Below are 19,675 nucleotides of genomic sequence, written 5' to 3'. Positions count from 1 at the left end.
TAGGCCTTTGAATACTAGTAATTTTGGCAGAATCGAGCTTTATATGGTGTATTGCTTTCAACAGTGAAGATATCCATCACTGCACAAGTCGGCAGGAGCAAAATATCCGGTCTGTGCCTCGTGAGGCGGGGCAGCATCCAAAGCTGGAATGCTTCAAAATTAGCCCACTCTCAATTTCTTCTCCATACATCGCACGCGCTCCTTTCTCCGCCTCACATACATAGCACCATCGACGAGATACCCTCGTCGAAATCCACATCTCAAAGCCATGCCTAGACCTGCGTCCCTCCGTGACATCATCCGCCAACATCCACGTGAGCGGCTCCTAGTGCAACCTCTTGAGTGGACGGCGCGACATCTCGAGCTGCTGCATTGCTCCTTTGAAGAGGAAAAACCCGAAGAGGGAGACCCCGAGAAGGAGGAAGTGTTGGATAATAACGGAGAAGATGTTCAAGTTCCTGACGCAAACGAGTCAGGAAAAAAGAAGCCTGTTGATCGTTGGGCTCGCACTGCTGAGCGCCTAGCAACCTATGAGATGAAGACGGCGGCCATCAAGAAGCTCTTGGCAGAAGTCGACGGGCCTCTAAAATTCCTGCGGTATGAAAACACAAAGATTCAACTATCCAGTCATCTGACACCTTGACTTCATAGGCCCTTTGGATATTTCTGCTACGGCTTCGACCATGAATTTCGCCTCCACGGCGCCGTCTTTGCAGAACGCGCACCCAGCACACAGGCGCCCGTATTTGCATTTATGCAACGCGGCATGATTAGGATACAGCGTGAAGGTGTCTTTTCTCTGCCTCGACCAAGGAGACCTAACCCTCCCGCTGAGCTTATCAGGAAGATGAGGCTGAAGCAACTGGAGCCATCTGATCCATGGTGTGACCCGTACATCCTGGCCGTGCTCGTAGGATTGGCGCAATCACAGGCACAGAACCAGTCCTTGGAAAAAGACTCGGATGGTAAGGGCCGTTCTAATGTTTTCAAGGTTAGTTTTCTTCATCTTTGTGTAACGAGGCCATTGTGTTTTTTTGATATAGTTGAAGCCCGGCCCTTGATGGGATAACTGAACCAGAAGACCGTGTAACGAGGCCATGCTCGGCTGACAGAGTCTTAGGTTTGCGCTGTGCTTGTGGACGAGACAAACACAGACACGATGGGATTCTACACCGCAAAAATCTCTACCGAGTTTCTCAGCAAGTTTGAGTACCCAGATGGCCTGAAGCCCACGAAAGAGACGTTATCGTCTTCTTTGTCCATCAAACACAGAAAGATGACGTTTCAACCATATTCGACTTTAAGGAAAAGGCTGATCGAAGCAATGTCGCCTTGCTTTGATAATGCTGAGGCGATCCAGGAATAGTGGCGGGGTTGAACTCAAACACCATCCAAGATTTAAATTATGCCCAACAAAGAATGGTATAACCAATGTCCATTGGAGAGCTCGTCAAGGAATGAAGCGGCTCAAGATGAACTAAGCGTCAATATCAATAGAAAGCGAAATTGCAGTCCTATTCATTGCAGAGTTTGATTCAAGGTTGCTCTGCAATTCTTTCGGCTTTTCCTTGTTAACGAATGTTTGATTTGTTGTGAAGCTTAGAAATAGTAAGCAAAAGTCACATATCAAAGTCGACACAGAAGTGTTAGAAAACAGGCGGGGATCTAAGAATGTGAATGTGGTCAGTGGAGGTACCGTACCTGGGTGGTTATTCAGAGTCACAGAGCACGCCCCCACTTTTGCCAGAGACATTTGGCGCCAAACTCGTACATTCCAACTCCCTTCCTCCACATCCCTACACGCAGCCACAACACCTCAGCTTTCACCGCCAAAATGCCTGTCATCCATGTAGAGATTGATCCTGATGGAGACACTCTCATAATTCTCCCTCATCGTAAGTCCTTCTCCCTCGTCCCAGCGATGATATCGCCCTGGCCGTCACCCGACCGGCCACTCGAGGTTCAGTATACTCGAGATGACGGCCAAGAGCCTCTTGCTGACCATTTGACGCAAATTCCAACTTGAAGCTGAACCAGATCCTGATGCCGAAGAGTCTGAGGACGAAGAGGAAAATGACGAGGAACCAGATGCCGAAATGCCAGATGTCGAAGAGCCTTCCCAGTCGTGCTTTAAAGTCTCGATGAAGCATCTCGTCCTGGCTTCGCCACGAGCAAAGAAGATGTTTGCGGGAAACTACGCTGAAGCTCAACCGGGTACCGATGGACTACGTCGATGGACATTTGAACCAATCTTCGATGCCAAGGCCTTTCGGATCGTCATGAATGCAATCCACGGCCATACTCGCAAGATGCCACGGACTATGACACTCAGAAGGTTGGCCAAGATCTCTGCCATCGTTGACGATCTGGATTGCTCTCAATCCTTGTGGTTCTATGCCAAGACGTGGCTCGCTGAGTTGGATACATACATGGACGATGATAACTTTAGAAGGTGGATGCTCATTTCTTTCGTATTTGACGAGCCAGAGCTGTTCGAGTCAGCAACCACGTTTGCGATCCGTAGAGGGGACCGACCATTCGATGCATGTGGCCTCCCAATACGTCCCAAAATCATTGGTATGATAACTATCTGGGATTCTATGCGGTTCCGTCTAACGTCGCAAATAGACACAATAGACGCCGAGAGGGATAAGCACATCACAAGAATAGTCGATGGGGTCGCATCGCTCATCGAGGAAGTCAAAACGAAGGAGTGCGACCCTCAGTGCAAGTCCATGACGTTCGGTGCTTTGACACTATATCTTATATCGGCCAACCTTGTCCTTCCATCTCCATCTAAACCCTATCTTGACCTGAGATTGAGTAGGATCTGCCATCAGTTGAATGATTTTCGACTCCCACTCGCCTACCGCCCAGGCGAGTCGTTTAAGAAAAGTTGGAAGCGCTCCAAAGACTTGTGGGTTTTTCAAGAGGCCCCATTACGAGTGTCAGATCCTAGCCCGCCACAAGGCGTTAATAGTCACAGCTGCGATCTACGGGGTCTAGTCACCCGTTCGCTCTCGAGCTTATCAGCCGCTCCCTGGGGCCTGAATATCTCAGACTTTCGTTAGCGTGTCCAGGGAAACCGCACACTTTTCTCTCTTTTTACGGGACGGAGAGAGGAGAGAGGGGGGAGAGTTGTCTTGGTCGATAAGGAGCTAGTTGCTGGTTTGATAGCTGGAAAAGCCTTGGGGACCCTTCTTGTTCTTGGTAAATGCGGCCTTTATAGCAATATAAATGCCGAAACCCGAAACCCAACTTGAAGCCCAGGTATCTGCCACACTGATTACCCGCTCGGGCAAGATATTGATGATCATCGCCGAACATGTGAACGCAGCTGAGATTACAATCACGTAACAGCAATCTTGAGTGTAACGGGGAAACCGCAGGATGAAGGAAAATTCCTCGTCACAAGTGCCACCTTGGTCGCTACTCGAATCAGATAGCCAACCGGTAAGCATGTCCGATTTTCACTCCTTAACTCCAGGCCGAGGATTGCTACTCTGACGGTGAGCTGAAGACTGACGATTATCTTTCTGCTCGGTAAGCTGGTGTTGTCCGTGACCGAAAAGAGAAGCTCGGCCACAAAACCGGCCACCTCGACATCGGCATCACAGCCCATATGAGTATAGTATCTTGACTACATTCTCAATACAGAATAAACTCTAGGCCGTTCGTAAAATACGAGCAAACATAGCCCATGTCGGCATCACCGTCGGTCAGATATGAGGTGTTTCCCAAGCCGCATCCCCCGCCCATGTTGTCCCCGGAAGGACAGGATAAACAGGCATGGGTTAATCCCACCAATCGAGGCTCGGCCGCAGTACTATACGGGAAACTCAACGGTAGCGCGGAGCCGACTATTGAAACCTTCTCGGGTTTCGGTAACCCCATTAAACATGCTGGGCAAGACACCCTGGCTCCGGGTCGAGATGGTTCGACGGGCCGCGCGGGTTCATCGTCTGGTTTTCATGCAGGAGGGCGGGTGCAGCCACGGTGAACCAGCACTCTAGACGAAACTCTAAACATCTTCCTTCCATCCTCGGATTAAAACGGCCAGCAGGGTGGTCCTTTTGGTTTCAGGGGTTGGGGCGATATGCCGAAGGGTCATCCCTGGTTTCGGCTTTGGGCGACCCCTGCTAGCACCCGCTTGTCAGGCCAATGGGAGATTGGAGGGATTCCCGTGTGCATCAGCCCTAGCCGTGGTCGTCTCATCTCTCAGGTCCTTATTGTTTCAACGAGTTTTGCTATATAAGCCGTGCTCTGCTGAGGGAGTTTGGACTATTCATCCTCAATCATCTCAAGCATCTCACAGCCCAGTACAACTCACTCACCGCACTCTATCAACATGAAGTTCCTCTCTCTCCTCCTTGCCGCCCCGGCTCTTGTCTTTGCCAGAGACCTGAGCACCGAAGTCGTCAAGGGTACCTCTACCCACTATGGCGGTAACCTGAACGGAGGCACCTGCTCCTTCGTGTCTTACTCGCTTCCCGCCGGCATCTACGGAACCGCCTTTTCCGGCTCCAACTGGAACTTGGCTGCCAACTGTGGTGCCTGTATCGAGGTTACCGGTCCTAACGGCAAGAAGATCAAGACTATGGTAAGTTCTGATGAAGCGATTCCTCGGCGTGGGAATGGGTCTTGAGCGAGGCCATCTGAACTGCCCACTGTTCATTCTTATTCGTTGTCTAACACTCCCTAGATTGTTGACAAGTGCCCCGAGTGCGACAAGGGCCACCTGGATCTCTTCCAGAACACCTTTGATGCTGTTGGCGGATCCAACGGTCTTGTTTCCACCTCTTACAAGTGGGTGACTTGCGACATCACCACTCCTCTTGTTCTCCGCAACAAGGAGGGTAAGTTTGCTCACACTCGTCAAATTCAAGTTCAAATACTAACCATCTCCCAGGCACCAGCCAGTGGTGGTTCAGCATGCAGGTCCGCAACAGCAACGTTCCCGTCAAGAGCCTCGAGGTCAGCACCGACGGCGGCAAGTCGTGGAAGGGCACCACCCGCCGTGACTACAACTTCTTTGAGAACCCCAGCGGCTTCGGAACCCAGACCGTCGATGTCCGTGTTACTGGCTCTACCGGCGCCACCATCATTGTCAAGAACGTCAGCGTCGAGCCCATGAAGGAGACCAAGGCCGGCTCTAACTTCCCTTAAGCGAGGATTTGGCTTCTGACATGGTAACGGGTTCTGGATGTATCATGTGTCGGATGACTTGGATGTTATGGTTCATGTTGTATGTATTGAAACGATAAGCACTATAGTACATACCCATATACATTTTACATAAACCTTGATTTCGATTGCATTGCCCTCAACGATTCTGTTTTGCTTTAATAAAACAGAATCGTTTTATTTGCCTCGTTCAAGCGAACGTATAAGGCTGGGGCCGTTTCATGATCTACACTCGCTAGTTTCATCACCCGCCTATCATTTCCATGTTGGTGTTGGAGATGCTTCGCTAAGTAGCATCAACGTCGGGATGATCACCATCCGATAAGCGAATTAACCCTGGTATAGGGCACATTTATTAGCCAAGCCCAAGTGTCAGCATCTCGCCTACGCCGCAATGACATTCTTAGTGCTTATATACAACAGGATATATAACAGTTGTCTATCCCACTATCCAGTCAGACATGTCCTAACCTTTTAATTCATCCTATCCCATCTGTGTAGTTAACAACACATTTATCGACATGGCCTCTCCTGACACCTCAACAGCCAAGTCGGCCAAGTCGGCCAAGCCTACCGACCAAAACACCACCCTTCTCGACACGTTTGATCCTCGCAAGATTCGTGAGCTCTACAACCTCAAGCCTCACCCTGAGACGGGCCGTCTCATCGACTCTCACCCCGGAAAGCGCACAAAGCCTATGCGAGTTCTCTGCCTCGGCCAATCGCGCACAGGTACGATGGCCGTCTTTACTGCTCTCCAGCGACTCGGCTACACTCCATATCACATGACCGTTGCCATTGGAAGTCCCAAGACCAGTCTTGGCCTATGGTGCGAGGCCCTCGACGCCAAGTTCAATGGAAAGGGCAAGCCGTGGGGTCGAGAGGAATTTGACAAGATCCTGGGCGACTACGACGCCGTGGCCGATGTGCCCGCCATCTGCTTCGTTGAGGAGCTCGTCGCTGCGTATCCTGAAGCCAAAGTCGTCGTCACTCAGCGTGATGTAGATAGTTGGCTACGCAGTATGGACTCTACAGCCGGGCGTATCCTTCGATGGCCTCTCTGGGAGACTCTAGGAAAATGGGATCCTGCACTGGCTGGTCCCTTCTGGGAGCACGCACTGAAGGTCATGCCTGCCAACTTCCGTACCCTGAATGACTTTTCTCCTACTTCTCCCGCGCGTCAAGCCTTTATAGACCACTACGAGCTGGTCAAGAAAACGGTGCCTGCAGACCGGATGCTCGAGTTCCGCGTTCAGGAAGGATGGGAGCCGCTGTGCGAATTTTTGGATGAGCCGGTGCCAGAGACAGGCTTTCCTAGGCTTAATGATGCCTCGCAGTTTGTGTTTGCGCATGGCATGATGTGGTGGTTGGCCTTTGGCAAGATGGTGGGCAAGATTTCGCTGGGGGTTGGTGTTCTTGGGGGCGGAGTTGCAGCTGCTTTGTGGTGGAAGAGGTTCAGGTAGAGACTATACAATCTTGTATATATATCAGCTGAATATCTGATAAAGAATAATCGTGTTTGGCTCTGCGTCTCCAAGTTGTGCTCGAGTGTACATAGACATCATAGCGTCTCATAATAAAGATGCCACGTCAGTATGAAACCGCCTCGTTGATCTATCTCTTTATAACTTTGATACTACCTGGCCAGCATTCATCATCATGAAACAAGAAAACCACTTCATCAAACTCACAGTGAAGATCAATTGTTTGCCGAAAATGTTTCAACTCGTGGCCACTTCACTGTGTTACACAGGGCTCCGAGCCCTTGTGCAACGTATTCGAATGAGCTCGGTGCTTAATTTGTAGGAGAACCACAACCTCGTAGTCACGTTTATTCTCCAGGACATTTCAACTTGTGTGAACCCCCGGCTCTAAACACCCGTCTTGACTCAATCATCTATTCTAACTCGGGAGGCTAGATTTAGCCGGCCAGAGGGCTATTCAACTCTCGCCAACCTGGTTGTTTCTTCAAAATCATGCCGTTTCACTACAATTTCCCCTTATTTATGGTATGCGCCGTAAAACTTAACGGCAGAGTGACGAACGACCTGCTCGACGGACAAGTTCCCCCACGTTGGTCCAAAGATCTATGGAGAGGAGTAGCTGTCGCTTTCGAAGGCCCTCACTGGCCAAAGTACCACAAGGAACCCGAGTCACTATCTATACCGGATTCTGCCGTATCTATTCGCCTTGATGACGCTTTCTAGGGCCCTTCTCGGCCGGTCACCATGCCGGATGGTCAGGAGATTGTACCCCGAGCATTCAGCGGCAAGACGAGGCGAGGAAGCTTGGGGATATACTTTGCGTGCCTAGACCTTGCGCTCCGTGTTATGCAGACATCTTGGGTGGTCAAGATTCGCTCAATTGGCGATTTCTGGGTGACTCTGGAACGGCGTTGTACAGAGCGCGGAATCCCGCCGTATCCCGTTCCCCTTCCTCCTATGATCCACGAAGATTTCAACATCCTAGAGAATAATACTAGCTGCTCAGTGATTTTGGGCACTGAGAGATACTACCTCCCTCATTATTGTATGTATGAATACCGAAATTACTACCATTCTGGCAATATTTGGGTAAGCGTAACTGCCCTAAAGCCCCTGGTCACCAGACGACTAACCAGGATGACAGTGGGAAGCTGACCCTCTCTACATTCCAAACTTCACTTCTCACTTTGTTTACAACCTGAAGCCGCATGAACAACAAGACTCTGATCACATCCAATTCAGCAAGTTGTTTCGGGGCCTCCCTCGAGAAATCAAGGACCAAATCATCAATTTGCTCCCACAGAGGTCACTGCCCATAGACTGCACCTACTTGATGCCTCAGGACGAATGGAAACACGTATTCATCAACATCCCATTCCTATGGGATCTAGACCATGAGGCCATCCACAAAAAAACACACTCTGCACCACCAAACACCGAATGGGACTGGGAGAAGCTGACTCGGCAATCATGAGCCCCGTCACGGTAGTCAAGAGGTATTACTACCGCGGTTGGAGCTACAAGCGGGTAGGCCTGAAATGCATTCCCCATGGGTTGAACAATCGTCGGCGGATCTGGCAGATCCTGGAGGAGATGCGTCCCAACGACGTTCGGGTGCTGCACAATCCGTATTCTGACGACGAAGATGAAAACCCTACGTGACGGTTGTGGAACGAGACTGAGGCTGGATATCGAAAGGATGAGGTGTGAGTTCTAGAGTGTATTACTTACTGGAGATGATGGCTCTACCGGAGCTGTCACCATCCCGGTAGTCTTGCGTCTCGGCTCGGAGGCTGGTTCAGTAACAAATTTCTTCTCCATCTCGAGTATCAATAGAAATTGAAATCAAATTTTCGGAGATGATGATGCATTGGCTCAAAGAGCTTTGGTCAAAACATCCGTCCACGTTTTCCAGTTTGATAGAAAGCGCTAGAACCCCCCTTTTTATTTCCCGGATGTTCAGCTCATACGTATTACTCATTCTTCTCGCATCTCAAAGTCTGCAAGTTCTTGTAAATTTAATCTCTCTTTATCCATCCCCTGGGGTGCCAGTGTTGAGGTTCGGCAAAGTGACAAAGGCCGCGGCAAGGATAAACTTTGCCGAAGTGCAACGGCGAAAATGCCCACTTGCCGAGCACGTCAAGTTGGTTCGGCGTAGATTCAGGTTCATATTTAGTAATGGATTTGTATTCGGGATATCATGAATCAAGTCGGCTTCTTGGAATGACAGAATTAATAATTGAAAATTTTTCACGAGATGAGAGTCCATAAATAGCAATGAGAGGTGAAACTGGCCCCCCCGGAGAGGTTGAGTACCAACATCACCGCTACACTTCGACTCTTCCAACATGACGAAACCATCAGCTACTCAGCAACTCATCCGAGAAACATTAGAGCTCTCCATCAATGGCTTAACTATAAGACTCTCGACAGTCCGGCGTGATGGACCCTTGACGCCCATCCTCTTCCTCCATGGCTTTGGCAGCACCAAAGAAGACTATGTCGACATTTCGCTCGAGAAACAGTTTGCTGGTCGTCCATTCATAGCCTACGACACTCCCGGAACTGGAGAATCAACCATGTCGGATCTATCGCAGTTGTCTATGCCCCTCCTCGTCACCATCGCCGAGTCGGTCCTTGCCCACTTCAGTGTCGGTCAATTCCACCTCGTCGGCCACTCCATGGGCGGTCTAGTCTCGACTCTTCTTGCGAAGAAGCATCAACAGTCTGTTAGCAGCTTCGTCAACATCAAGGGCAACCTGGCGCCAGAAGACTGCTTCCTCAGCCGGCAGATTCTGGACTACCCAGCTGATGAGCCGGAGACGTTTGTCGACGAGTTCATCATCCGCACGCGCGAGTCATCACTGTATGGAAACGGGCTGTATGCATCTGCGTTCCGTGGGAGGGTGCAGACCGCAGCAGTGCGGCCTACGTTCGAGTCCATGGTGGAATGTACGGACAACGGTAACCTGTTGGAAGCGTTCGAGGGCTTTCCCTTTCCTAGGACGTACATGTTTGGAGAGCAATACGCCTCTCTGTCATATCTTCCAAGGCTGGTTAGGGCCGGGGTTGAGTTGGCCGAGATCCCCCGGAGTGGGCACTTCGTCATGTACTCTAACCCAGTGGCCATGTGGGAACGGATCGCGCAGTTTTTGAGCCGGGTTGAGCATTTTGACGGCAAGAAGAGTTCCAATTAGTTGCAATCATTTTTGTTAGCATTTATATCGTGGACAATAGAAGACTACTGAGACGTAGAGGCACCAGAGGCGTGTGGCGAGCGGGAAGCACATGTACATCAATTACACTAGGGATAGCGAAGACCTCGAAGTCTCCTCAGGGGCATAAGGCGTACAAAAGACATCATTCTTTTCATGCCATTATGAATAGGCAGCCCAGATTATGTCATCTAAGATCCAGACTCCATGCACTACTGAAACCATACGTCTCCCATTGACTCTTGATCTTTTCTTGGATCTCCTCTGGGTAGCTGTTCCTGAAAGAAGCTTCCCTCCACACCAACTCATCGTGTCCAGACTCGCTCGGGAACGGACAGCATCGCATCACCTTGCACGCATTCCGGCCAAACTTGACTCCATAGCCAACATATGGAATCAGAGGTATGTTGGGGTACTCGTCAAAGAAAAATTCGTTTGCGCGCGGTTGACAGCGCGTGGCAGCAGCCCAAACCACATCCTTAAAGTTGGTAGGATTAATGTCGTCTCCAACTAGGTACAACGTCGGGATATAGAAGCCAGGCTTGGATTCAAAGACGGCATAGCCGACCTTGTTGCAAAACTCTTCCATGGTTAACTTCATAGCTCGGAGTTCGTTTCTGTCGACCTGTAGGACCAACTAGATACAGTGAGACTCAAATGGGTTCCAGACCATCTTGATGGGAAGGCCTGTGTCTTGGCAGATTGTAAGAAATTCAGCCGCTTGCATGAGTCCCCATACAGTCTCATTCTCCTTGGATGCTCTGCCCGTTCTGCAGATGGGAAGAATTGGGTCGTTTCGGTACGTGATGGCGTTGACCTTGAGGATGGGGCATTGCTTGGACTCTACGAGGAAGACATGACTGTGGTACTTGGCAATCCGAATGAATCTCTTGCCGGGAATCTTGCTCGCTCCAACCGGTGCGCCCCAAGATGCCAAAGAGGCCGTTTCTTGGCGACCCTTGACGTTGTTGAAGAGTGGCGCCTTGTCCCCAGTCTCGTACACATTCGGACTATGGCTGCAAGCTCCAGGCGAGGATCAACCTCTGGATCAATGGCTACCAGGTCATATTCATCCTGGAGTTGTCGGGTGAAGCGACGGAAGCTCTGGGCTGAGGACTTGGAGTTTTCTTCTGGTGAGGTAGTGGCCATGTTGTACAGAAGAGATGCTGGGAATGGTTTTCAATATTGAGAGCGTCCTCAGGAGTTACTTCTTTCAAGGTGGTCATCTTATATATTGATTTGAGTATTCAGCTCGGACGATACAACACATACGCAACTAATCACATTAAGGATAAGTCCGTAATCTACGGTCTTCTGGCTCAATTATCCAATCAAGGGCCGGACTTCAACTACAACAAAGAACGCATTATAAACACATCACAGCATCATATCCCAATGCTAACACAGTGGCCCGTGATCTACACCTTCTCCACAATCAACGGGAGGCATTCCGAGATCAAGACGCATATTGTTTGTATACTCGACATCGATTCCGGTTCCAGCCAATGTAGTAAATTTGAAAATTCTGTCCCATTGCGCAATCCGCGTCATTTGAGTCAATATCAAAGTGTCAAAGATCGACGTTGAGTTGATCATAATTCGACCCTCGGCGTGAAGGGTCTCCGCAACATGTCCGCTTTATCTCCTAGATTCGTCGGCTCGATCCGAAACTGAAACTGGGCCTTGTGAACCAAGTTCTCGGATACACCCATCAACTATTTATCTTATGCCCTCTCGGACATTTGTGGATATGGCTAATGCGTCGCGGGATCCCATCCGTTGCCCAAAGCCCAGCAGAATCGAACCTGCTGACGAAACCTGAAAAAGGGAGTTTTTAGCAAATGTGACTTGCGCAGGGGCTAGTAAGCTTATCGGATGCTTCAGTAATAAAAGGGCGGCTATAATGCCCCAAAACCACATCGCTAAACGAACCTCGTATTCACCCACACAGAGCAGCCACCCTTGTCCCATGTCTTCCAACCCGCGGACCCCGAGACGCAAGAGGATCATCGTGGCGCTCACGGGCGCGACAGGTTTCATTCTCGGCATAAAGACGGTCATCGCGCAGCGTCGCTTGAACGTTGAGACGCTTCTGACTATCAGCAAGTGGGCGGAGAACACGCTCAAGTATGAGGCGGATTATGCTGTTGCCAATGTTCGCGCGCTGGCGGATACAGTCTACGGATGTCACGATATGGCGGCACCTATCGCCAGCGGGACTTTTCAAGTCGATGGCATGGCAGTTGTGCCGTGTAGCATGAAAACTCCGTCCGCCATCAGCACGGGGCACTGTGACGATCTCATCTCGCGTTCCGCGGACGTGATGCTCAAGGAACGGCATAGACTCGTGCTCGTAACGAGAGAGTGTCCCTTGAGTGGTATCCATCTCCAAAACATGTTGACTGCGACGCAAAACGGCGCAGTAATCTTTCCACCAGTGCCGGCGTCTTACATAAAGCCATCATCAGTGGACGATCTAGTAAACCACAGTGCTGGGGGGATGCTGGACTTGTTTGGCTTGGATACTGAGGAGTTTGATCGATGAAACGGGTTTCAAGAGTGATAGCTGGGCTCTCTTAGTGGTGGACGTTTAGGAGGGGTTTCAGTTCAGTCAACCGATGGTTGAAGGGGTGCATGTACATATGCTGTTGTTTGAGATTTACGGAGATTAGGCTGAGGTGGGAACAGCCTACAGGGAGTTTAACATACACTGCTTAACCACCCAGTTGGGGTTTCGGATGACGTTGTGACTTTACTTACAAGCCACCTGGACCCGATCAGATCAACTAGGTACCTTGGCTTGTCTTGGCACACGTATCCTCTACGATGGAGCCTATAGGATTACATGTTGAAGGCATCCACCTAGATGGAGACTGAACCGAGGCAAAAAGAATCAAACCATCCATTAAGGGGCTCACCAGTTCACGAGACACCAAAACTCTTAGCTACAATTAGCCTCTGTTTATTGCTATAATTATCAAAACTAGTCATCAAACCTCCCTTGCAATCCATCAGCTCGGCAGTTCTACCGCATTATCCCTGCCAAAGTGCGTGCTCCCCTGCATCTCCTGCGGTCCCCAGCCTGCCAGTTGTTTCGGTTCCTGGTGAGCCCATGTTTGCGACGGCTCTTGTGGAGGCGTGCCCTGCTCTGTCGTTTCTGGTTCGGTACCCTGGCTGCGGTTCCTCCGTAGTAGGTAGAGGGCGCCGAGGGCGGTGCTGCAGACTACCACGAGACCTCCAATGACACCCCCGACTATGGCGCCTGTGTTTGTTGGAGAACCACTTGAAGAGTCCCCTGAAGGCTCCTCGTTTGAAGCTTCAGGGGTGACCTCAGCTGTTGTCTCTGCGGAGGTCTCTGACTCGGTACTTGGCTCGGTGGCCTCAGAGACTCCCTCCGCCGTCTTGGCCGTTGCCTGTGTCGAAAAGACACTCACCGTCCTGGTCAGTTTCATTGTTGCGGTAGTAGTCCCATCGATAGTTGCTCCTTCGGTGGCATTCGGTGTTATTTGATAATAATCGGTAGCAGCTCTTGCGCCGCATTCGATGTTAGTGTAGGTGTGGCCCTTCTGGATAGTAAGAACAGCAAGGGAGCAATACTCCTTCTTTTCACTATCACGACGTCAATTGTTTAACCCACAGCACCAATAGACAGCAGCATACCAAGACACGGCCAGCAACTCTGATTGAGTCATCTTGCCACATCCCTTTTTACAATCATGTTGATCAAAGCACCTCCCAACCATGCCGCAGTGCTCCAGGTCAGCGTTGACGTCGCAGTACGCAAAGAGTTTGTTCTTGGGGTTCAGCAGGCACTTGTGCCCCGGCTCGGCGGTCCTCGGCTCGTCGGGGTCACCGTTCGCGTAGCCGCATGTCGAGTACTCGGTAGTTATGGCTCGCGCTAGCAGACGTTTGCCGATGGGCGGTGTCTCAGTTACTGATGGGGCGGCATGGCTGAGGGACAGGCTGAGGTGAAACACTGTGAGGAGAAGCCAGAACACGCGAGGCATGATTGGATTGAGTTTACCTCCCTTGATAGGAAGGGGATTTGGGTATCAGTATTTTTGAAAATGCGGTAACAACAAAGAATGGGAGTCGGAAGAGGACTCTGGCCATCGGATCTGTCACAGATAAAGCACCGCAACCGATGTCTCCATATATGCCCACTGCGGGTCGATAAATCATGCCTTCTGGTTACAGCCTCATTGTACAACTCATAAATCCTATGTCACGCACAGCCCGGCCAGGGATATTTCATCTGTTGGTAGCATCTTGAGATCAGCATCCTCGCTCTTGATGGTGTTTCAGACGTCGTCTGTCGGGCTTTGATTGGGCTTCCCGAATTGGATCTTCCTTGCAGTGAATCAATGACTTGCACGATCGTGATTGGTCTGTTGAAGCGGCCGATTGGACCCTGGTCAAGGACCCCGGGGACTCGGCACGATGCAGTTAGGACAGCCACCAATGGGTTGCCGCTAAAGTCTCACCTTGACTGCAGGATTGAGGCGGAGGTGGGCGGGCACCAGAAGGAAATGAGAAGAAGCAGGCAGGCTGCCCGATAAAAAGGTGCGTGCCCCTGACAGGCTCGTGTAGTATGCCTGGCTTGGGATGGCGTGGAGAGATACTCCGTAGGTACTAGAGCAAATCTCGTGTAGTGCTCAATAGCCTGTGATAGCGTCTTGGGCTGTGATCTCGCAATGGAACTTCCAAAACAGGTGGGCCTCGGCTGCTGGGAATACAACGCATCGCCTGCTGAAGGCCGCCCTCGTATGGCTGCCAGCCAGTGGCGTTGGGTGTCACTACCCGCCGCCACCCGCTGAGGATGACACCCTAGGAATTAGACACGGGGTTAAACACTACCACGTAGTATCGTATTTATATCGAGAGTCTGATGAGAGCAAGTGGATGGGCTGATCCATTCGTTTCCCGTACCCGTGGCTTATCCCTGCTGACGGGCTGTCACTGTCTGGGCTGTCATCCATTGATTGTCACTGTGGGGCTTCTGTTCGTTCTCATCTCATCTCATCTCAGCCGCTCGACTATACCTACCTCGAGTGCCCATCTTTTTTTTTTCTTTTCTATCGTCAGCAGAACTTCATTCTGTCTGTCCAGTCTTTTATTCTCTCCATGTCATGACTAGATCGAAATGCGTCAAAGGGTTATCCTCCTGTTCATACCGGCCTTGTGCTTCTTGCTGATCGCAACGAGCCTCTATCTTGGCCGCGAGCACCTCACTCGGCTGTCGAATCTTTATCTGCCAATACAGCATTCGACAGACTCGACTGAAGCCCAATCTTTAGAGTCGACTTCGTCTTCATACTCGACGACGACGACACGCCCATATTACATCTCGATTATACCTGATCCCCCAACCTCAACATCAATTTCTGTCGCGACCTCCACCTCATCCACTTCATCTTCTTTCTCAACTCCCACACCGACCCTGGTCGCTACCAAGACAGGCTCCAACAACACAATCGCGACACCTCTCTCTTCTGAACCCCCAAAACCTTCCATAAAAAATGGTGAGCACTGCCTCGTATCTTTCCCCTCGGTACCCGCTAACATCATTTCCAGGAGCCATCCTCTCCGCCAAGCGCATAAGACCGTACATCAACGCCATTCTCGACCCCGCTTCCAAAGAGCTCCCGCGCCTCGAATGTCCCGCCTTGGACACTGAGCGATACGCCAGCCTTCTGAAGAAACAAGACGAGCGGGATGACAAGCCGCACATTGACTACTTCTTCACCCTTAATTTGCGCAATGTCGTAGACTTGCTCCCCCGCCTGTTGGGCAGTGTGGTGGAGGCTATGCGCTTCCTCGGACCAGAGCGCTGCGCCCTGTCCATCGTCGAGGGTAATTCGCCAGACGGCACAGCGGATGTGCTCGTCGCACTGCGACCATTCCTCGAGGAAATTGGTGTCACCTACTTCTACAACAACTCGGCCATCAATCCCTCCGACGGCGCGCGCATCCGAAAGCTGGCGCAGCTACGCAACCTGGCCCTCCAGCCTCTCTTCAAGAAAAAGGCCCCAGTGTCCGATGAGACGACGGTTCTCTTCATCAACGATGTCGCCGCTTGCACCGAAGACCTTCTCGAGCTTGCGTTTCAGCGCAAGAACCTCAACGCCGACATGACGTGCGCCATGGATTGGACCTACGCATCTGATGATCCTACCTTCTACGACGTATGGGTCGCACGTGGGATAGACGGCGACCTCTTTTTCAACATCACCTCAGAGGGCAGATGGGACTTTGCGCAGAACCTCTTCTTTAGCGACCCCAAGACCAAGAGCCGCTACGAGGCCGCTCTCCCCTTCCAGGTGTTTGCCTGCTGGAACGGCGCGACCGTTTTCTCAGCTGCGCCGTTGCTCAACGGCCTGCGCTTCCGCGACTCGCGAAAGGACGAGTGCTTCCAGGGCGAACCGCAGCTCTTCTGCAAGGACCTGTGGTTCAAGGGCTACCGCAAGATCGCCGCCATCCCGAGCGTCAACCTCGAGTACTCGGACAAGAACGCCAGGAGGCTCAAGGAGCTCAAGGGCTATACGAGCCAGGTGGTGGCAGAGGAGGACGAAGCGAGTGTTGGGATCGAGTGGCAATACGAGCCGCCCCAAAAGGTCAAGTGCATGCCCGAGTTTCACAGGCAAAGCTGGCTGCCGTGGGATGAGCACCTGCGTTAATGAATCCTTGATTGTATTGATTATGTACAGTATACCCAAATAGATGATTTCAGGCGTCGGGTTTGGCGTATGGGAAATGGAATCTCGCAGTTTTCGCACTTTATTTCTTTATGGGCATGTTACATTGAGAGGTGGCGCCAGATTGATTCGACCAGGCGAAGCCATCATGAGACGCCGGGGCGCCTCCTCCGACAAGTCGCAACCGACACTTTGAAGGCTGGCGCTAAGAACGGCCAGATGAACTTAATCGGTGAGTCCGTATTTCTCTAACTTTAGCTCTTGGCTGACATATGGCTGAGCCTAGCAAGGCTGTTGCTTACATGAGAGCATCCACTCCGAACACTACAATGCCAAGTCGCCGAAGCTAAACACCAAAGGCTACCTACTTCACGATCATGAGCAAACACCACGACACATGCTTACAAGAGTTAAATTATTTTCGTCTAGTCCATCGTGACAATGTATCGCCTCAAACTTATTTGTGCTAGCAACATGACTGAGGCATATCCCATTCCCTCAACGAGCAATACTTTTCCGACTTGCGGCGATTACAATTGCCTTCCAGTGCGACATCGCTCAATCTTATCAATCAACCTCCACTGTCAAAATCCACTTTCGAAACTTTGACTCACATACCCTTGCCCTGGATGCGCTCCGCAGCGATCCCGTACGAAGCGAGAGTGTCGCCCACCTCGCAGGGGTCAGGACCAAAGTCGACCTTTTCGAAACCCTCAGGTCTGTCCTTCTCCAGAGCCATCTTGCCCATCTGGGCCTGGCACCGGAAGCTTCCAAACTTGTACTCGACGACGGAGCGCCCGCCCTTGTGACGATTGCCCTGGTTGATGAGCTCGATGATCTCGTCCACCTCGAAGACGAAGCGCGCCTTGAAGAACTCGGTCAGGCTCTCAGGGTTGACAAACGTCGTCTTACCAGTGACGATGAGGACGCGAGAGGCGTTACCCGTCAGCGTCTGCGCGCCGTACTTGACGCGGTTATGGGTGACCTTAACGGCGTAGCCGTTGACCTCGAGGCCCTGGGTGAGCGACTTCTGGAGGAGGCGCTGGGCAGGACCGGGCGTGAAGAAGACGACCTTGGCGGCGGCCGTGTTGTGGCGATCATAGTCGGGGGCGTTGATGACGGTGCACCAGATGCGGCCGACATTGCGGATCTGAGCCAGGAGCTGCTGGTAGGTGACGTCGGGGGGGAGGTTGGTCAGCCAGAGGGCGCAGTTCTGCTCGAAAGGCAGGTCGTCAACACTGGCGTTGCGGACGCTATGCTCTCCGCGGTAGTTGGTCGAGAAGGCTCGAGGATCGGCAGGGAGGACCTCACGAGGGTTGATGCGGGCGCCAAAGGCTCTGTCGTTGTGCGAGATGGCAGCCATGGGACGGAAACCACGAGGAGACGAAGGTGACTGCTGCTGACCTGGTGGGCTCTGGAGGATGACGGTCTCGGCCGAGTTGTGATTGTCGAAGCTCTGGTTGTTCCAGATGGGATGGTACTGAGGCTGCTGAGGTGTCTCGGGGGGTTGGACACGACGGGGAGCGGGAGACTCATTCATCGTCAGGTGAGAGAAACGAGAGAGGCCCTCCCAGATGGAAGCGTCAAACTCCTGACGAGTGTTGGTCGAGGTGGCATGGTCCGCGGGAGGAGCAGCTGGCTGACGAAGAGAGGCAGCGGGAGGAGTAGTTGGCTGACGAAGAGGGGCACCGGGAGGAGGGTTCTGGAGGAGGAACTGAGCGACACGAGACTGAAGAGCTGGTTCCTGCTGCTCGACGCTGCTGCCAGCTGGAGCGTAGCTGAGGACGTTGGTGCCAGAGGGATGAGATCGAGGTGGGACAACAGTGCTGGAAGATCCAGCCGACACCCGGTTCCAAGGAGAGTCAGACGCAGGAGGAGAAGATGACTGGTCCTGGCCACCGCTACGAGCATTGTTGGCAGCCCAGATCCGGGCTCCACGCAGGCTGGGGGATTCGTTATTCTGAGACATGATGGCGAGCTGCCTTCCGATGGCGAACCTCGAGGTCCCAGAGTCGGAGTCGAGGCCTCTGAGATCAGTCGGGGGAGTAGAGTGAGGTTGAGAGTCTGGTGTTGACATTCCTGGGCTTGAGCCCTGAGTATCAGGGGTCTCGGGGCGAGGCATCTTGAGAGGTTGTAAAGGGTTGACGACAATGGGTTATTGATGCTCCAAGTTGGTGTGTGATGTGACAATTGATGCCAAAAAGGGGCGTATCGATGCTCTGCCTGTCCAAGTCGGGAAGAAGAATGTGAGGTTGAAAAAGGTGAGTGAGGATCGCGAAATCTGAGGGGAGCAATTTATAGACGCGGCGGTCATTCAAGTTGCTATTGTCAATGCCAAAGAAGAAATCATTTATCCCATTTGGGACAAAGAGATATTCTTCTCAATGCACCAGCATTCTGGAAGCCGTGCCGCCGTCGTCGTCACTGGCAGAAAAACAACACTGCCATGCACGCTTGGGGTGGGAAGTGGGGATGAGAAACACGGGAAGGGGGAAAATGAAAACCACATGAAGAAGAAAAAAAGAGGTTGAAAGAGAAAAGAGGCAAGAGAAGAGAGGTTCATATATCTAGAGGAAAAAGTAGGTGTGTTTCTTTTTATCTTGTGTTGCCGGTGATGCTGCCAAACATGGACAGCTGCAAGTTTACTAACCGTTTGTTTTTAGTCTCGCACACCCCCTTCTCATCGGGTAGCTGCGCGATGGGCGTGAAGACGGTCAAGCAGAGAGGCGGCAAGCGACTTGACTGACGGGAAGTCTATTCTCTTTGGTATGGTTACAGTTGTATGTGCGCCTTCTTCTAGGCTGGTGGTGTTGATGTTTGAGTGCGGTCTGTCAGTGCCAGGCCGCCAGTGATGGGCTTGCACTGCGGGTGAATAGCACCGAACCATTCACTCGGCTCGAGGAAACAACTTGTCACAGTCTAAGTTGGAGCAAAATAACAGCTCTTTGTTCTATTTTACTGAATATGTGAATTGTCATGATGCAAGAGAGATGCCTGAAGCAGTGACGTGCACGTTGCCCCGACAGGTTACATCAGACATGACACTCGTCAAAGAACAAGAGGCTTTGAGCTCCAGAGATACAGACTTCTGTCTATC

The 19,675-nt window shown here is 51.6% G+C and overlaps 11 protein-coding genes across 11 annotated transcripts; 8 read left to right on the top strand and 3 right to left on the bottom strand.

Annotated features, from left to right (window-relative positions):
- Positions 1–268: 268 nt before the first annotated feature.
- Positions 269–1,366, top strand: NCS57_00826700 (uncharacterized protein; the record flags this gene model as incomplete). The annotated part of the gene is made up of 3 exons (XM_053058090.1): positions 269–597; positions 652–991; positions 1,121–1,366. The coding sequence occupies 3 exons, from the start codon at positions 269–271 to the stop codon at positions 1,364–1,366; spliced, it is 915 nt and encodes a 304-aa protein (XP_052911921.1).
- Positions 1,367–1,834: 468 nt separating this feature from the next.
- On the top strand, positions 1,835–3,071 carry NCS57_00826600 (uncharacterized protein; the record flags this gene model as incomplete). The annotated part of the gene is made up of 3 exons (XM_053058089.1): positions 1,835–1,895; positions 2,029–2,577; positions 2,629–3,071. The coding sequence occupies 3 exons, from the start codon at positions 1,835–1,837 to the stop codon at positions 3,069–3,071; spliced, it is 1,053 nt and encodes a 350-aa protein (XP_052911920.1).
- A 1,277-nt stretch (positions 3,072–4,348) lies between these two features.
- NCS57_00826500 (uncharacterized protein) lies at positions 4,349–5,166 on the top strand (the record flags this gene model as incomplete). The annotated part of the gene is made up of 3 exons (XM_053058088.1): positions 4,349–4,600; positions 4,703–4,856; positions 4,910–5,166. The coding sequence occupies 3 exons, from the start codon at positions 4,349–4,351 to the stop codon at positions 5,164–5,166; spliced, it is 663 nt and encodes a 220-aa protein (XP_052911919.1).
- Positions 5,167–5,705: 539 nt separating this feature from the next.
- On the top strand, positions 5,706–6,647 carry NCS57_00826400 (uncharacterized protein; the record flags this gene model as incomplete). The annotated part of the gene is made up of 1 exon (XM_053058087.1): positions 5,706–6,647. The coding sequence occupies one exon, from the start codon at positions 5,706–5,708 to the stop codon at positions 6,645–6,647; it is 942 nt and encodes a 313-aa protein (XP_052911918.1).
- Positions 6,648–7,412: 765 nt separating this feature from the next.
- On the top strand, positions 7,413–8,142 carry NCS57_00826300 (uncharacterized protein; the record flags this gene model as incomplete). Its single annotated transcript, XM_053058086.1, has 2 exons — positions 7,413–7,757; positions 7,813–8,142. The coding sequence occupies 2 exons, from the start codon at positions 7,413–7,415 to the stop codon at positions 8,140–8,142; spliced, it is 675 nt and encodes a 224-aa protein (XP_052911917.1).
- An 874-nt stretch (positions 8,143–9,016) lies between these two features.
- Positions 9,017–9,865, top strand: NCS57_00826200 (AB hydrolase-1 domain-containing protein; the record flags this gene model as incomplete). Its single annotated transcript, XM_053058085.1, has 1 exon — positions 9,017–9,865. The coding sequence occupies one exon, from the start codon at positions 9,017–9,019 to the stop codon at positions 9,863–9,865; it is 849 nt and encodes a 282-aa protein (XP_052911916.1).
- Positions 9,866–10,070: 205 nt separating this feature from the next.
- On the bottom strand, positions 10,071–11,032 carry NCS57_00826100 (Ferulic acid decarboxylase 1; the record flags this gene model as incomplete). The annotated part of the gene is made up of 3 exons (XM_053058084.1): positions 10,071–10,520; positions 10,623–10,841; positions 10,895–11,032. The coding sequence occupies 3 exons, from the start codon at positions 11,030–11,032 to the stop codon at positions 10,071–10,073; spliced, it is 807 nt and encodes a 268-aa protein (XP_052911915.1).
- Positions 11,033–11,852: 820 nt separating this feature from the next.
- Positions 11,853–12,428, top strand: NCS57_00826000 (Flavin prenyltransferase PAD1, mitochondrial; the record flags this gene model as incomplete). Its single annotated transcript, XM_053058083.1, has 1 exon — positions 11,853–12,428. The coding sequence occupies one exon, from the start codon at positions 11,853–11,855 to the stop codon at positions 12,426–12,428; it is 576 nt and encodes a 191-aa protein (XP_052911914.1).
- A 466-nt stretch (positions 12,429–12,894) lies between these two features.
- On the bottom strand, positions 12,895–13,890 carry NCS57_00825900 (uncharacterized protein; the record flags this gene model as incomplete). Its single annotated transcript, XM_053058082.1, has 2 exons — positions 12,895–13,492; positions 13,544–13,890. 2 exons carry the CDS (start codon positions 13,888–13,890, stop codon positions 12,895–12,897), a joined length of 945 nt encoding a protein of 314 aa, XP_052911913.1.
- A 1,136-nt stretch (positions 13,891–15,026) lies between these two features.
- NCS57_00825800 (uncharacterized protein) lies at positions 15,027–16,560 on the top strand (the record flags this gene model as incomplete). The annotated part of the gene is made up of 2 exons (XM_053058081.1): positions 15,027–15,405; positions 15,458–16,560. 2 exons carry the CDS (start codon positions 15,027–15,029, stop codon positions 16,558–16,560), a joined length of 1,482 nt encoding a protein of 493 aa, XP_052911912.1.
- A 628-nt stretch (positions 16,561–17,188) lies between these two features.
- Positions 17,189–18,700, bottom strand: NCS57_00825700 (uncharacterized protein; the record flags this gene model as incomplete). The annotated part of the gene is made up of 1 exon (XM_053058080.1): positions 17,189–18,700. One exon carries the CDS (start codon positions 18,698–18,700, stop codon positions 17,189–17,191), a length of 1,512 nt encoding a protein of 503 aa, XP_052911911.1.
- Between the last annotated feature and the right edge of the window lie 975 nt (positions 18,701–19,675).

Source organism: Fusarium keratoplasticum, chromosome 6 (assembly GCF_025433545.1).
Source record: "Fusarium keratoplasticum isolate Fu6.1 chromosome 6, whole genome shotgun sequence".
NCBI classification, from domain to species: Eukaryota; Fungi; Ascomycota; class Sordariomycetes; order Hypocreales; family Nectriaceae; genus Fusarium; species Fusarium keratoplasticum.
This window is presented reverse-complemented; position numbering and strand designations above follow the sequence as displayed.